General features: G+C 37.2%; 1 protein-coding gene across 1 annotated transcript in view; it reads right to left on the bottom strand.

Annotated features, from left to right (window-relative positions):
* Positions 1-1,574: 1,574 nt before the first annotated feature.
* The window catches only part of LOC128812810 (nebulette-like), an 87,061-nt gene continuing 72,046 nt past the window's right edge, over positions 1,575-16,589 (bottom strand). Inside the window, 2 exon segments of the mRNA XM_053987457.1 lie at positions 1,575-2,221; positions 7,770-7,885. Coding sequence (XP_053843432.1) covers positions 2,045-2,221; positions 7,770-7,885 — 293 coding nt within the window. The 3' untranslated portion in view covers positions 1,575-2,044.

The raw sequence follows: 16,589 nt of genomic DNA, 5'->3' as shown, positions 1-16,589 counted from the left end.
GCTGGATTCTCCTGGGCAGCTTTAGCCTTGAAATTAGGCTGCTGACAAGAAAGCACAGGTAATTCCACAGTCACGGACATTTTTAAATTTCTTTTTTAATGCAGTTATTCCATTCTGCTTGGCAGCTGGTATCATCCCTGTGTTAGCAAGACCCAAAATAAAATTGCATAAGCTTACCAATTCTTTGGAAATTGTATGCAAAAATAGAGCTTACAGGGATTTGCATTGACAACTTTCAGTTGACATAACAAATCCATACTGCCTTCCTTATTTAATTTTTAAATAGTTACTGCAGGGTTTCCTGCTATGTGAGACGAGAAGTACAAAACTGTCCAAAAGTTCTATATATAATTCTACTTTAAAAATTTTAGAAATTAAATAAAGCCAGTGCAGACTCAATATTCTGAGGGCTACTCCAAAGTTAACTTCCTTAGCACCTGGCTGAGCTCCACAAATTATTTTATCAGAAAAACATTTTCTTCCTTACACATTTCTGCATCCACAGAAATAATTTCTCACATGAGTCTTTAACTCTTTTGTCCTTCCTTCCACAATTTCTCCTTGTGAGGGAATACAGTCAAAGCAAAAAGAAGTTGCCTGTGACCAAACCCTGCTGACAAAATCCCTCTTACTATCCACTGTGTCACCAGCTGTTAGATCCTCTCCCAGCTTCATAGACTGAGACCTGGATCTCTCAGTTCTGGCTGTAAGTTAAGAGACATCAAATAGCACATGTGAAGGTTTGTCAGCAGAATATTTTTACTGTTTTCAACAGATGGCTAAACTGAAACAGAATGGCAACAGAGTATGCTGGATTTTGCTTAGTTAGCTTTCCCTTCGATGTCAGTTATGAGAAAGATTAAGCCACTAAAAGAAAACATAATTCTTCTCCATCATTAATCATTTGGCAAGCGTACAACCCACTGTTGGATCACCAAGAATTTGGGAGCAAACTGAAGCAATAGGCCATTGATCTGAAATGCACTACAATAACCTCCACTGCTTGATGGAGGCACAAGTGTTTCTGCAGCAGGGAAGGGACATCAGCTCATCAGCAAAGCAGCCAGTAAGCGAGTTACCTGTGGTGAGAATGGGATGTGACTGCAGGCTCTGTGGGACTGCACAGCACCGCGGCCGCACGTGGGGTATTTATTTACAGCACTACAGGTGAAGGCAAAGGAGCTAACATGAAGTATTGGTTGTACGTTGCCCTAATGAAAGTTTCTGTTTAAATGTTAAGTATTATTACAAGGAAACAGAAGAGTTGACAAGTTTTATATTTTAGATAGTCTTTGCAAGGAATCTTCTGTGGAAAAGATACTGAAGAACCATGAATCCAGACCTGGGTCTAATTGATGGATTAGGATTAGGATGGAAGCAAAGCTAATAGATCACTTGGAAATAAGAAAAAAATGGGTAATCCGAGAATAAATGTGGATATGCAAGAGTCAGGAAATTTTTGCTGTCAAAATAGACATATTTACTGTAAGGCTGCTGGGCAGTAGGGGGTTTTACTGGGGTTTTTTTTACTGGCATGTTACTTGTCTTCATTTCAAATGACTGCATTATCTACTCAACATATTATTTTTTATTAGGAAGCTAACTGCTTAAACATTTAACATTTCCCTAATAATTTGAAGATGTGTTCAAACTCAGTGTGTTAACCTCCTGTGACTTCAGAGTGCCATAAGAAGTGAATCAATTTTATGGTTATAACGTCTTTCAGGTGTAAGGAAAAGGCATTACCCCTTTACAGTTAATTGACTGAAGTTTTTATAGGACTGGCAACACCAGGCTTCCATATATGTTTTTCATTTTGAGAGAGCACTATTATAAGCAATGCTGTTTTCAAAGCTCTGGGCTTCTTGTGGATTATTTTTTTTTTTTTTTTAAAGGACTCTAAAATGGATTCTGAGTGAAAATGCAAACTGTTATAGCAGTGATAAAGTAATGATCATGAACTCTTAAAAGATTCTTCTGATTTTTTCTAAAAGGTTAGATTTTAAGTAAATCATAATAAAGCTCAAAGGACTAGAGACAAAAATTAATTAACAAACTCAATATAATTTGCTGGAAGCATTCCTGTTTTCCCAGTTCTCTGAACAGTACCATACATCCAGCCATCATCAATTGGTTGCACATTGATGATATAATCACCATCCCTGAAGGAAACTTCATCTTCATCTTGGGCGCTGTAATCATACATAGCTCTGTATGTTCTCTGTTGAAGGAAAGAAAACAAGAGTGTAAAGCCTCAAGTCTAAACCTGAGATACCTTGATTCCTTCTCTTTGCTCAAAGAAGAAAAGAGAAGGAAAAAAAGAAAAGAGGGAGCAAAGCAGAGAGAGAAATCACAAGTTACCTGTTGAAAAGGAACAGTATTCCCTTCTACACCTTGTCAAATATACAGTGAATACAGGCCCTTGTTCTGAGTAGCAAAATAATTATTTTGTTAACTCACATTGTCTTATGGCTTCAAACAAACAGATTTCAAGCCATTCACTGCATACTGAAATAGTCTGTTGTTTCATTAATTCACTAGTAACAGTTCATTACACCCAGCCAGGCTAGCTCTGCTTCTGCTCCCTATTTGCATGATTCACAAATAGCTTCTCCTGTGCCTTCACTACAAGAAGAAACATCGTCTTCATCCAGGCCATTAACTTTTCCATCTCACTGAATGTCCTTCATTTCATTAGGATTTTACCCGAATTAAGAATTAGGAATGCATTATTATCTAAAGGAAAGACAAGATTTTAAAAATTCTATTAAAATAATTTTTATGAGTACTTATATTTTCATATTCAGACAAAATTTAGCATATAAAGTACCATCATAAGCTAAGATAAATTTCCCCACAACCTTGCCCACTATAAGACAAGCTTTCAGCTTTTTTCTCTATTTTTCTAAACAGAGTATTTGTTTCCACTCATAACCAGTAAAATGCCATCCTTTACTGGAATTCAAAGTGGATTTTCATACTCAGGAACAACAGTCTCCCCTTGTATCTTAACAGCAGAATAAAACTAGCTCATTTTAAAATTCCCAAGAGTACTTTCTTTTCCTTACCCTGGCTCTTAACAGAAGTCAAAAGTAGTTCAAGCATCACTGATAATATCCAATTTCCCTTCCGGTAATTTTTGCTATGTTACCATATGTAGCTGAATTTTTCTGGTACAATAATTTAGAGAGAAAAAAAGGCAAAACAGTAAATGTGTGAGTTCATGCCTAGTACTATTGTCTGAGCCTTTTAAAATACAGCAAACTTCTCTGATCAAGAAAACAGCTTTGAATTAGTTTTAGTTCATATCATATATATGGGGGCTTGAGTGTATTTAATAAAACTATTTTTTAAAAAGGTGGAGATTGCTCCACATGGAGTGAGCAAGCCATTTGTCACATGTTGGAAACGTGAAATTATTTAATCCAGACTCTATAGGGCAACTGATCATTACTGTTCCCATGCTAGAAATATACTTCTAGTGCAAATTAAACAGGACAGAGAAATCAGCTCCTGTTTAAACACTGGAGAGCACTGAAGACCACCTTTCCTGACAAGACTACATTTGAATCTTGTGCTATATTATTGTTCTCTGCCATGCCTTGTAGTTTTGCTGACCTACAGGCTGTGACTAAGAGCAGTTTTCAACCAGAGGTATGTGCTTTCCTAGTGGTTCCTTAATGTCTTCCAAGTGCGCATGGAACTCAGTTAAAAAAGGATAATTTTTATGCACTACATGACAGTAAGTAATTTCTTGGGTTCTATCATCACCAAAAATCCTTAAATAGTCATAAAGTAGACAACTAGCTGTCAAAAGGCTCTCTGCCTTTCAGAATCTTATTTTTTCCAACTATTTCAACTGATCTCACTGCTGAGCCTTGAAACTAACTCCAAAAAAGCAGTGAAAAATATGCTATTACAACAAACTCAGCAGCAGTTAGCCCTTTAAACAATTTATTTCAGAAGAGTGCCCATTTAAGAAAAATGTTAGCAAGTCTATATCTGGTATAAGGCAGCAAACGGATTTTGCCTAGAGCCATGCTTATAGGTCTCCCTTAAATGGGAAAAGACTGGTGAAGAGATTAAATATTTTATTAAACTAACATAAAATTGGAAAAATAAAGAGGTTTTGCTCACTCTTCTTTAGAGCACCATGGCAAAGGACATACCATTGCTGTCTCCTAAAAGGCAGCTTGACTACATCACTGGTGCACAGTTGTGAAGACAAGCCCGCAATTCCAAACTTTAAAAGAATTTATTAGGGCCCTAAATGCTGCTGAGAAACCTAAATTTATGGCCTTAACACCTAATTAGGTGCTAAATGGCTGTCAGGAGAAATCTCCATAATAATCCTGTTAGCACTTAATGCCTAATTATCACTGCAGAATGTAGTCTGGGCTATATAATCGAGAATTACAATGCCTAAAGGACTCAAAGCAGGGATTTTAAAATGCATTTCAGTGAATTATTTCTCAGTATTCCTCAGTAGTGAGTTTAGCGGGTACTAAGTTACAAGAAGGTGTAAGTTTGGAGTTCTAGAAAATAGTCAGAACTCACTTATCTCCCAACTCCTCAAAGGCCTGTCTCACACCCACTGCTTAGACCGACCAGAAGACTTGTCCAAATGAAGAACTGAAATCCAGCTAATATGTTCTCAGCTCCCCAGCCTGTTCTGGGCTGTTAGGTGTGTATTTCCACTTCACCCCAATTCACACTGGTTCTATGGATGGCTCCTTGCAAAGAGCAGTAACAGTTGCAGCATCCTTCACATACAGAAGCCATCAAGGAAAGCCAAGTTGAAGTGTAGGTTTTGTTTTCCTACCGCTCTTGAATATCAAACAGTGTGTGGTGAACACCCCATTATTTTCCAAATAGGAAAACAGCCTTCAGGGCTTTCTGTTATAAAACGCTTTGTACCCTGAGCAACAATTTAATTCACCCCATTATGCAGAACTGCTCACAGAAAGCAAGGAAAAGTTAAGAATCAGAAAATAATGCAATTTATTTGAGGAAAAAAAAAACCTATCCAAAGATTGCATTAGGATAATGCCTAATACAAAACAGAGCTCAAAATTAAATAAACCATATTTTGAAAATTTAGAAATTAGAAAAATTCTGCTTCTTAATATAGAAGTCCATTGAACAGGATTATAAAATGAACTTATGCATCTTGGGGACAAATTTGATAACAATACAACAACTCAGTTGAAAGGAGTAAATGTACTAGAGCAGCTAACTCTGCAGTCATCTCTGCCCTGATATAACCCATGGGATCTTAATCACTTCTGCCCTAGAGATGTCCTGGCAAAACTCAGGCACTGATGAATGACTTTATCACCTTCCCTCCTTTTAGCTAAGTCTCAAAAGCTGCTCAGGCTTTGAGGTCACTATTCTAGGATTCCTTTCCTTCAGTCTCCTTCCCCAGGAACTTTCTTCTCATCTTTCCTCCCTCTGTGATTAGCCAAACATCGCATCTCTGGTAGTACTGCTCCAAGCCCAGAACTGAACAGGCAGCTGAAAGCAACACACCTAAATATTGTGTAGGTTTGTCAGATCTCCTACAGCATGGCCACACCTCATTTTAAAAGTTCTCTAAGACAGTCATTAACCTTCAGTCTGTTACATTTAAACACATCCCCAGCCAGGGGCTTCCCCCAGGCACACTCTGAGACCACTCTGTTGTTGTCCCAATAGCTGAGTGCAACATATGCAATGCACCTGGATAAGCTGCACAGGCTAATGAAAATATTCTAGTCTTAACATAGGAAGACAAGGGAGCCTGGCAGGTTTCTAACTGCATCTGAGATGCCTCTTTTGGAGCAGAATCATCACCCCAGGGTGGTAAGATCACACTGTCTTCCTCACCAGACTGGCAAGTTAGCAGTAAGCAACAGGCCAGCAGTCTTTGATTTCCTCTCTCTGGAACTGCTTGGGGTTTATTTTCTAAAGGGAAATCCTCTCAGTTTTTAACAGCAAAATGAGTTTAAATCATGATGTTTGCTGTTTTCATTTTTTTCCCATGACAACATATTATCACTTACAAGGATGTCAAGCGAAAACAGTTTCACAACAGGGAAAATAAATCTGTTGAAATAAGTCAATCTTACTTTTAAAATTCTTTAACATCGCTCCCTTCCTTTTCCTATTACCTTCACATTCCCAAATCTGGAAGAAGAGGCAAATGATGATTCTCAAGATGACTGAAATGACACTGTTTTGACAGCCTGTCAGGTAAGTCACTGGGACACAGAGGTATTAGGAAGCAGTAGTCATCTCTCAGCCCACAAAGCTGCAAAGGCTGGTAAGTGCATTCTGAGATTTGCAGGCATCTCCATTTTCTGTCTGCTGGATTTGAGGGCTGTTTGCTCTGCTCCCCAGTGACTAGCATATCTGCTGGCAAAGCCCAGGCTTCCAGGTCTCCCACTTTTTGGATTTTGTTTCTTTTGGAAAGCAACCAGCTCCCAAAGTGCCCTGCAATATCCTTGGAAATTAATGGTTGATTCCACTATCAGCTGTCTCACAGCTGTCATGCAGGTGTCTAAAGAGTTTCTCAGGTTATTGACTCACTCAATGATGGAGGTATCTGGATCCCAGACTTTCCAGCAAGTTAGCCCCCTCAGCCCCAGACAGCTGAGAATCTGACAAGCCTGAAACTATTCACGCCATACAGAAAATCATTACCTTTACAATATAAAATGTCATGGAGTTTCAGTTTTACAAAAAAATACAAGTTTCATCCATTCTTGAAAAAGGTTTTTTTAAGCTCAGCAAGCTCTAAGTTTGGTTCATAATTGAATATTTATTCATCTCTAAAAAAGGTGGCAATGTAGTAGTCACCTTAGAGGTAGAGGTGACTTACTCATAGAGATAGCAATTGTGCAAATATTCAAAATAGTTTAAAATTCAAAATGACAATATTTTAAGGTAAAAGGTGGCTGGATCTCTAGGCGGCTAGGAAATCCCTAGGCAGCAATATGATTTAAAAAATATGATAATCATTAAAACTGAAATTTTTATATAGGGAGTTTAAAAAAAAAGAAGTTTACTTTCCTAAAAATCCCAGCTGAATACCATTCATCTCTCCCTCCATGACCAGTTACTCTGAAAATGAAATATTCACTCCAGCTTTATATTTCCATCCACAACAGTTGAGGACTTCATGAGGCAGCCACAGTTTCATGATAAAGCTTTATCTCAGTTGCCAACCAGTGTGACTCAGTTTGGCTCTTACATGAGCTGGTGCACAACTGCTGTGTGCAATTAGAAAGGGCACAGCAATCTGGAGTCTGAGCTAGCTCAACACAAGCAGAAGTAATACAGGTAGGCACAAAGCCTGCTAGCACAAAATTAGCAAGTCAAAAAAAATTGAAACTGATTTAAACCAACAGGGTGATCTTAAGAGATCACTGGTTTTCATCCACTGCTAGGAGCATGAATTCATCGCAGAGCATAACATCAAAATTCAGCCTGTGAAACACTGTCCAAGCATCTACTATTTGTTTGAAGTAGCTAAGTAGGAAAAGAATTCAGTTATTTCACTGCTCTCTGAATATCATACCTTTTTTTAATGTATTCTGATATAGAAGTTCTTACCGCTGCCCATAGTCACAAATCTTTTATATACATGAGGACAACCAGTTACATTTATGATAAAGACAGTCAAATAGATCAACTATAGAACTCTAGGGGTTCTGTCATATTTAAGAGATTTCACAATAGCTGATGATGGTGCTTAACAAACAAAATTCTCCTTTAAATTCAATACTCACCAGACTTGCTGAATGAGGCTGTGAATGCATGGACCTCATGGATGACATACTGGTCTGGTGCATGTATCCATATCCTTGAGTCTGGCTTTGTTGATATGCCCCAGGGAGAACAGGGGCTGCATTAAAAAATACACACACATTAATTAATATTTTAAAACAGCCCTTATCTAACATTTTGTAGAAATGGTAGACTATTTTCACTGTTAATAGCATTAATTCCTCCATACAAAACAATTCAGAGTTATTTCCATAAAGAACATAAGGCTTTTTAAAGGCTGATTTACACATAAATGTACCAAAGCTATAGCAATATATCCACAAACACTATTAGGGTTAGCTGGAAGGAAAAGTTTAACATACTATTAGAAGTTTAATCATTAAAAGTTTTACAAAAGTTTAAGACACCACTAACTCAATTTTGGTACTGACACAGATACGGCACTAAATATACATCCCATAAGCTGCCATCTTTAGGGAATGAATGATGAAAAAAAAGCAAATACAGTTTTGAAATGGTTCACTAAAACTTCACTGTAATTAATTCTCAACTCATTGTAAACTACCTCTTATTTATGAGGCTATGAACAAAGAATGATTGTGATTCACAGGAAGAGGCAGAAATTTTAAGAAGTGAGCCCACAGTCAAGTTTTTTAGTTTATTCTGATTCCATCAACATTCTTAGTCCAACACAGAGAGATCAATGCTACTTGTATATTTTGAAGTCCACCTTATTCAGTATTTTCATCTTACCACATAAATGTTCCATTTCTTTAATACATATTTTATTCACATTTTAACAATTCTGTATTATTATATAATTCTGTATATTAACTTCTATTGTACCAAGAGCTGCTGAAAGCATGAATACAACCAACAGGGATCTCTAACTCCATTGCTTACTAGAAAAGCATTCATAAACTTCCCACATCTGCCCAAACATCTTACTGTGGAACTGAAATAAAATGTGTTAAAAACAGGGTTGATCAAAAAACTGTGAGAAATAAGCCCAGCATAAGTGACTATTTTCCTAGCAAAGCCAAAAAGTATTTTAAAATCAAAATTAAAAACACTGAAGTGGTTTTCAAAATAGAAAGATTAAAGTGTAGTCACCACATATTTGTGCATATTTTACAAGACTCAGGCTCTCTGAGAATAAAGATTTCTGGCTTGTATGGAGGTTATTAGCCCATCTCCACTGTTATTTGCCAGAATTTTACTAGCTCAATGGGGAATTCATATAGCTACACTGAAAAACAAATGTATTTCTGCTGATACTTTTCATGTATCAGTCTATTTAACTGATAGTCTATCTATCTCCTCTTCTAAAAACTGTCTTTTGGTTAAAGGAGATAGAGCTTATGCAGCACATGATTAAAAAATCTTCAAATATGGAGTCATTCAGCAGTCCAGCACTTCCTGGGATAGATCTCTTGAGCTTGTTGGGAAGTAAGAATCACTTCTGCAGCAGCCATCACACATAGATTCAGAAAGGAGAAAATCTAACATAAGATTTAATGGGGTTCACAATGGAAAAAGGACCAAGGACTTGTAAAATGAAAAAATACATGGGAAAAACAGGAAAACCCAATACAAATATATATTTATGATAAGTATTCATATTTGCACTAGTATTACTCGATAACTCTCTGCTTCTTGAGTTGTCAGGACAAGAAATGCATGCAAAAAAAAGGATTACTGAGGAAATTTTTGCTCAACTATTTCAGAAAGAAAGGTCAACCTTGTGCTTTCAGCAAGTTGTTTTACTAATCCTGCTTCTCCAGCTAACAAAATTGATTTCAACAAAGGTTCTTCTTAAAACTTCCATTTAGTTTTAGTTAGCATATTTAAATGCACTAAGTCTGTAATTACAATTTAGGATGCTGCACTTTGCTCTACTATACTTGTAAAGATAACTAATACTATATATTAACTAGGGTTTTTCTTATTTAGAAAACATGCTTCAAACTATTGTAATGAATAGATTGTTTTGTTAAATGAGGGAAATTAAAGTGATATGCAGTCAGATGCAGCATTGGAACATGATGAATAATGGATGTTTTAGAAGGGCCAAGTTCATTCTAATGACATATAAGTAGAAAGACATTCTGAAGCAGTTCAATCATCAGAGAATTGCCGCTCATTAACATGTTCACAGGATTATCATGCATTAAGTGAATAGTCCTAAGTAGTTCATCAAATAATTTATGTTTCAATGTTGTTACAAGCTATTTCCACATGAGCAGATGTGGCCCTTTGTGAGAAAATAGAGAAAAACATAATTTAATCAAAGGTTCTGAGATCAAGCTGGAATGAATACATTTTGTCTAATTTACCACCAGCATGAACTGTAAGCCAGTTTGTCGAAGCCAACAGAGTCTCATCTCCTCACACCAGCAGCAAATTACTTTTATGGGTTGAAAACTAAGCACAGCTTTTTAACTTAGCAGGAGGAGTACCTTCAGCCAACACTGGCCACTGATCAGCCAGCAGCAAGCCTGCCCTGCAACAACAAAGAGCTGGTAGCTCTTCCCTGGTCCCTGGCAGGGTCAGACAACCTGAGAGTCCCTTTCTTCTTCCCAAGAGAAGCAGAGGCTGGTAGGAACCTTCTGTTCTTGATTCCTTCTCCCCAAAAGAGCTCTTTCTCGTTTCCTATCAATCATCCCTTGTCAGCATAAGGCAGCAAGCCCACTGATGGTCAGCTTCATTGTAACCTCCAAGTCAACTGGCTTATTCTGGGGAGGATAACCCACAGCTCCTGCCTCTGTGACAAGTGACAGCTGCAGGTCTGAAATGTGCTTTGCTCTTTAGCAATCAGTCTCTCACAAGCTGAGAGAATTCCGTCAAACTGACTCAACAAAGCCATTTGCTACTTTACCTGCAATGATGGAAAACATAAATCTACAAAAATAAAGCATTTCTTCCAAAGCATGAGAAATTTCAGGAAGTGATAGAAATTGTAGTATTAGAAAAAGATTTTATACAAACAAAAAGAAGAATCAGCTTTGCTAATTATCTTCTAGTCATTTATTTAGCTATCATATATGTGAGCATAAATATCAGCACATACTAGTGTTGAAGACACTTGTTTGAATAATTCCATGTGGGCTGGGATTTTTTTCCATTAAAAGAATGCTATAGTATTCTACAAAAAACTTCAAAAACAATCATTATTTTCTAACAACTTTTAACAAAGAATACTGAAGAAACTTTCAGAGGATGGTCTATTTGGAAGGCTATTTGGGAATCATATAAATAAGCAGAATAGTGAAGAGACAATGTCTGAGCTGTGTTTCTCGTGACATACAGATGATTCAAGGTGAGATTAAATGACGCAGAGAAAGAGTTTGACTTTTTTTCACCACCATCACACATAGTTAACTGCAATCTTTTGGCTAAGTCAGAAGTATAAAGTTCTATAACATCATTGATTGCAGCAGCAGCAAAAGCAATGGTTTTAGCTAACCTAAGGGAACAATAAAATACAGTGGTGGAACATGAAATTCATTTAACTGAAGCCAGATTTATTGGTGATGGAGCTGAGGGCTGGCCATTGCTCCCAGAAGTACAGGTGGATTTTTTTTTTTTTTTTTCTGCATTAAGACTTTACCAGATGCATTCTGATTTATCAAAGCTTATTTTTTTTCTTTTCCCACTTACCAAACAAGCCAGATATTCATTTTAAATTATCTACTTGAATAAACGTATCATATATCTCTTACTGTATCTTTACAGGCTTCCTCAGAGAAAAGAGCAAGAAAAATAAATGAACATTATGTAAGACAGAGAGGAAGCCTCCAAGAAAAAAAAAAGCAGCTGAAAGAATGATAGCAAATATCAACTCTCTGCTCCAGACAATGGGATCTGCAGAGGGTCTGATCAGGATATGCTTTGAAAAGAATTGGGAAAGAAAAAGGTCGAAATGTAGAAACAGGAAAGGAATCCTTAACAGAGCATCATATAATTATAAGCTTAAAAAGAAATGTTATGCTATAAAGAAAAATCAGTTAAAAGTTAGGTTCTGAGATACATTTTATCAATACCATACTTAAACTCTCTTCCATTCTTTTGTACAGCAGAACCTTGATAATTCATGATATAAAACAATATATCCTCGGTGGTACTTTTGCCATTTACTGCAACACATGCCAATTACTGAACCTCATATAAAATACCCACTCAAATTACTCTCATACACATCATACACTGTTAAGGATTTAATAGGATCCTTCCTATTCTGATAATATCTCAAGTCACTACTTTCACTCCTAAGACTTTATACAACTCACAAAGAAAATGGCACCATTCTGTAATCATAACATGAGAGAACACAAAGTAAAAATAAAGACTTTGATTAGTATGTGCTTAATTCTAGTGTCTGCAATACATTAGGTAAAAAGCTGTGGACTTTGAGTGGCACAAAAGAGCCAGAATACAGCATCATCATACGTCTCTCTGTTACTGCCATTACAATGAGCTCACTCAAAACAGATCAAGCTGCTTATGGGAATCATGCTCATCCACATATATGGAAGTCCTTCCCCTTTTTTTGCCTTGCTACTGCTGTATTTTCCACAGGTTGCTACATTTGGCAAAGGCTTCACACACTTTCTTTAGAAAGCTTTCCCCACAGTTTTCAGTTCCTTCTTTCTTTGGCTCTTCCCTTAGAAAGCCTCAGCTATATCCCAGGCAACAGAAGACATATCAGAGTGATGCAATCACACATGGAGAGATGCAGACCTACAGGACATTCCTGGGGACTCAGGTCACCCCATGTGCTGTCCATGTGCACAGGTTTGAACTGCAGGCCTGAACTGCACAGAGCCTTTGACACTTCCTTGGCTAAACCTTAGGAAATACAGGAAACAGAACTGTTACTGCTCTCTTAAAGCTGGTGGATAATAACAACTGATACCTTTTAAAGCCTTCTCCAGAAAGTGTTAAAAAGTTTGTTTTGATTACAAATTCTGGGTAGATAATTTATTTTTTTGTTTTCTATAATTTTCCCCAGATATTGGCTGCTGCACACCATCACTGAAATATTTAAACTGAATGTTTTTCTCAAGAAGCCTCTAGGAATAATATAGTCTGTCCCCATTTAAAATCACAGCCAAATTTTCAGATAGGTTGAGTTTCTTCAGGCCTTGTCCTGTCAATTTTTATTTTGGGATGCAGATTTTAATACACCTCTTCAAGCAATCACAAACCCTCTAATTTCTCCTCTTTATTTCCCATGCTCTTGAGATGAGCTCAGCCCAGCACTGCATTAATCATATGAGCAACTTGAGAAACAGTTTTAAGGAGAGATTTGAAGGAGGTTAACGCATTAATTCTGCAGAAGTTCAGATCCTGCCCAACAGCAGCATAAACAGAACATAAGTGTTGCTAGCCAAGAATTCAGTAAGAGATTTAAAGAAGGCCCATATCACAGGCTAATCAGAAACAAGAATCTTGACACTTTGTCAACAAGTAAGGCAGGTTATATATGATGAGGGTATACTGTTAAAGATGCATAAAGGGTAGAAAAGTAACTTGACTGTTATGACAGCCAAGCTTTGAGCAGATGATGTGCTGAACTTAACTTCTCTGCTGAAGTTAAAACTTTTGGAAGAATTTTGGAAGAATTTGGCAGGAGTCATGTCTCAAGGAGGTTACAGGCAATCCAGCCCTGTTGCCTACTGCATATCTGAGGTCGGTTCCCCATGAGCTGGCTGAGACAGCCTAACACTGTTGCTACCCCTTTCTTCCTCTCAGCTAGGTTGTTCTGCTGGCTTGGTGAGCTCAGCCAGGGATCAGATCAAATATAGTGCAAGGACAGAGGCAGGACCCAAGGCCACGGACAACAGAAAGCAATGAACAGCTAGATCAGCTCAGCTGTTGCAAGGTATGTCCCCCTAAGCACCTCTCTATTGCGCAAGCTGCCTCTGAATTAAAACCACAAAAGAGCTGAGCCTCTCACAGATGCTTCCCTCCACATGTCCCAGCACCCAGCTCCAAACAAAGCACCCCATGTAATGCAGGTACTCCTATGTGCTTGCATGTGGCAGACACTGCTCAGCTACTTGCAAACTGCTTGCATCCTAGGTCTCCCTAATATTTTTTAAAAGTCATAGTGGAAGTTTATAAAGCCTAATGCAGCCAGCAAGTGCTGTTTACTTGACAGTAAAAACAGGTGTCAGAGAACTTAAAATACTTCAATGAGTGTGCAAGGATTGCCCAGGGAGGTTGATATGAGGTACAGAAATCTCCAGCAACTCCACAGTACTGATCAAGGAGATGGTCTCGAAAGAATAGAGTAAAAGCAGTCATAGAAGTAGAGAAAACAAACAGAAGAGTACAGGAATGTTAGACAGATACATTAGGAAAACCTCAGTAATAATTTTACAGTGCAGAACTGATTGCCAAGAATTCTCCTGTCCCCAAATAAGAGGAAATTTTTTTTCTTAAATCCCAAAGTTTCATGCAAAACGAAATGTTAAAAATTGGGTAAAGAGACTTTTTTTGCCAATCATATCAAAGTATCTATAATTTTCAATCATTATTACAGTTTATGTGGCTCTTCAACATTAAATATATTTCAACACAAAGCTGGATTCCTTGTTTTAAAAATCTCAAACTGAAAAATGTGGTTCTTTTGGCATTGAGACATTCATCACATGTAACCCTTCCTATATAAAAGTTTTCCTTTTAAACTACTATCTTCTGACGAACATTGAAAAATTCCCAGCTTATCTATTACATAGTTTTTTTCTAATCAGAAAGAGTAGCATAGCACAGTCAAATTTACTGGGAATAGTTCAGACTGTGTAAGCAATATAAAAAGCACTAACCTGAAGACTGAAGATGATGAGATCTGATACAGAAAAATGCTGTTTTTAGAACAGTAGAAAACACCATGGTAAGGCATCTTGGCATTTTTTCTTGTAAAAGTAACTTTCTCTTCATTTCTTTTGGGTTTTTTTCCCTCTTTGCCTTGCCCTTTACTAGTCAGTTAGCCTGCCTTCATGGATGTCTGAGCTACCAAGCTGGTTGCTCTCAGTGGTTCTGTCAGAAGCAGCAGTTTGTCTGCATGCTATCCATTACAGGAGTCAGTAATAGTAAATTGGAATATCAAACCCAGATATAATTAGGTTGTCGAAATAACAACCTGAAAGTATGGCCTAATTCACAGAGGGTGCTAATAAATATCTGCCATGCTCACTGACCTCATTAGAATTGAAGCTCTGAACTACTTGGATTCAATAGCAAATTCAGAGTGTTACAGCTTAGGAAGTTTCCATAACCTAATTTCTAAAGATATAAGACATAAACTGTGCAATCTTCAAATACATTAAAAAATTATGGAGAGGAGTACAACAAAAGTACTGATCTTGTGTTTAAAGTATCATTAATTACTCATCATGCAAAAAATCAAGACACCTTTACTCTCATGACTACTTACTGACATACTACAGTTTATAAAATAATGTATTTTAAACTAAACTTCATAAATGTCATGATTAGACAAAGATTGTTTAAAGAATCATTATTTCAGAACACCATTTTATCAGCTAGCAATAATTAAGACTAACTATGTTGTATCCACCATGTAAGCTGAAGTAGATTATTATGGGAAATGCAGAATCATGCAATTATAAATCCTGAGAGCAACTTCAACATAAAAATTAAAATCTGATTTAGAACGAAATTGCAACGAAAGATCTCATAGCTGTTGAGCATACGTCAGAGAAAACTAAGACATTTTGAAAGGAATATCAAAGACAAAAAAAAAAGTTTAGTGTGCTCATGTGACACTGGAATCCTGTGTTTTATTTGAGGTTTCCTTTTAGGCAGGGACTATCTCATATTTCAGTCTGAAGTTCTTGATTTGTATGAACAAGCAATAATAATAGTTATGCTGCTCTTTGTGTTTTAAGTCCATCATAAATCCAATAGCAGATGAAGAGGGAATTTGAGAAATACTAGCTAGGATAGTGGAAGAACAGTTGGCAAACTGTCTCTCTAGTACATCATGGTCTATGTGTCTGGTGATTCAGACCTTCTTAATTCTTCACATTTCAAGGAATGGTGGATCCATCAATTCCATTATATTATTTTTCATGGCAAATTATCTTCCAAGGTCCATTCTGGTCCCTCTGAGGGTTCTAAATCTCTGTATTTCAAAAGTCAGTCTCTCATGGACAATTTTTTCCCTTAAAAAAAAAAGTATGGCTTTCATTCCTCTTCACAGTAACTGCAAAACAGCAATAGGTTTTTAAAAAGCCCTAGGCTAGCACAGTCTCCAGAAGCTTTGTCTGCAAGCAGTTATCAAATATCACAGTCTAGAGAAAAAAGAAAGGAACCCAGGATGTCCTATTTTCTATAGTCAGTGTTAAAAGAAAGAGGACAGTCAACAGGACATCCATCCTCATCATTAAAAGACAATAACACAGGGAATATTTTTACCAGAAGGAGATCATGGATACTGCTTAGAGCATCATTTTTATTGAGGTACAGGAGTTGGGTAATACTGGTAATAGCTCAAAAGCTTCTGTGATCATTAATACATTACTGTCATAGTAAAGCATCACAGAGTTGTTAAGTATTAACTACACATAATTTAGTGCTCTGGCAACAGGAGAGGAGAAGAAGCCAAATCTCAAACAAGCCATAGAGTCCCTGCCTGCATCTGACTCTGGATCAGTGAGGTGGTAAGTGGCAGCCTCATAGCTTACAAAAAGCAAAAGCCAGTCCTGTTCTGGCAGAGCAGACAATTTTGATGTTCTGAAAATGACATCAGCTTCCCCAGACTGCTTTTGGAATGGTCATTTAGGACTGCAAGA

The sequence above is a fragment of the Vidua macroura genome, chromosome 1, assembly GCF_024509145.1.
Source record: "Vidua macroura isolate BioBank_ID:100142 chromosome 1, ASM2450914v1, whole genome shotgun sequence".
Lineage (NCBI taxonomy): Eukaryota > Metazoa > Chordata > Aves > Passeriformes > Viduidae > Vidua > Vidua macroura.
The sequence above is the reverse complement of the archived record's forward strand: the minus strand, read 5'-3'. Positions and strand labels throughout refer to the sequence as shown.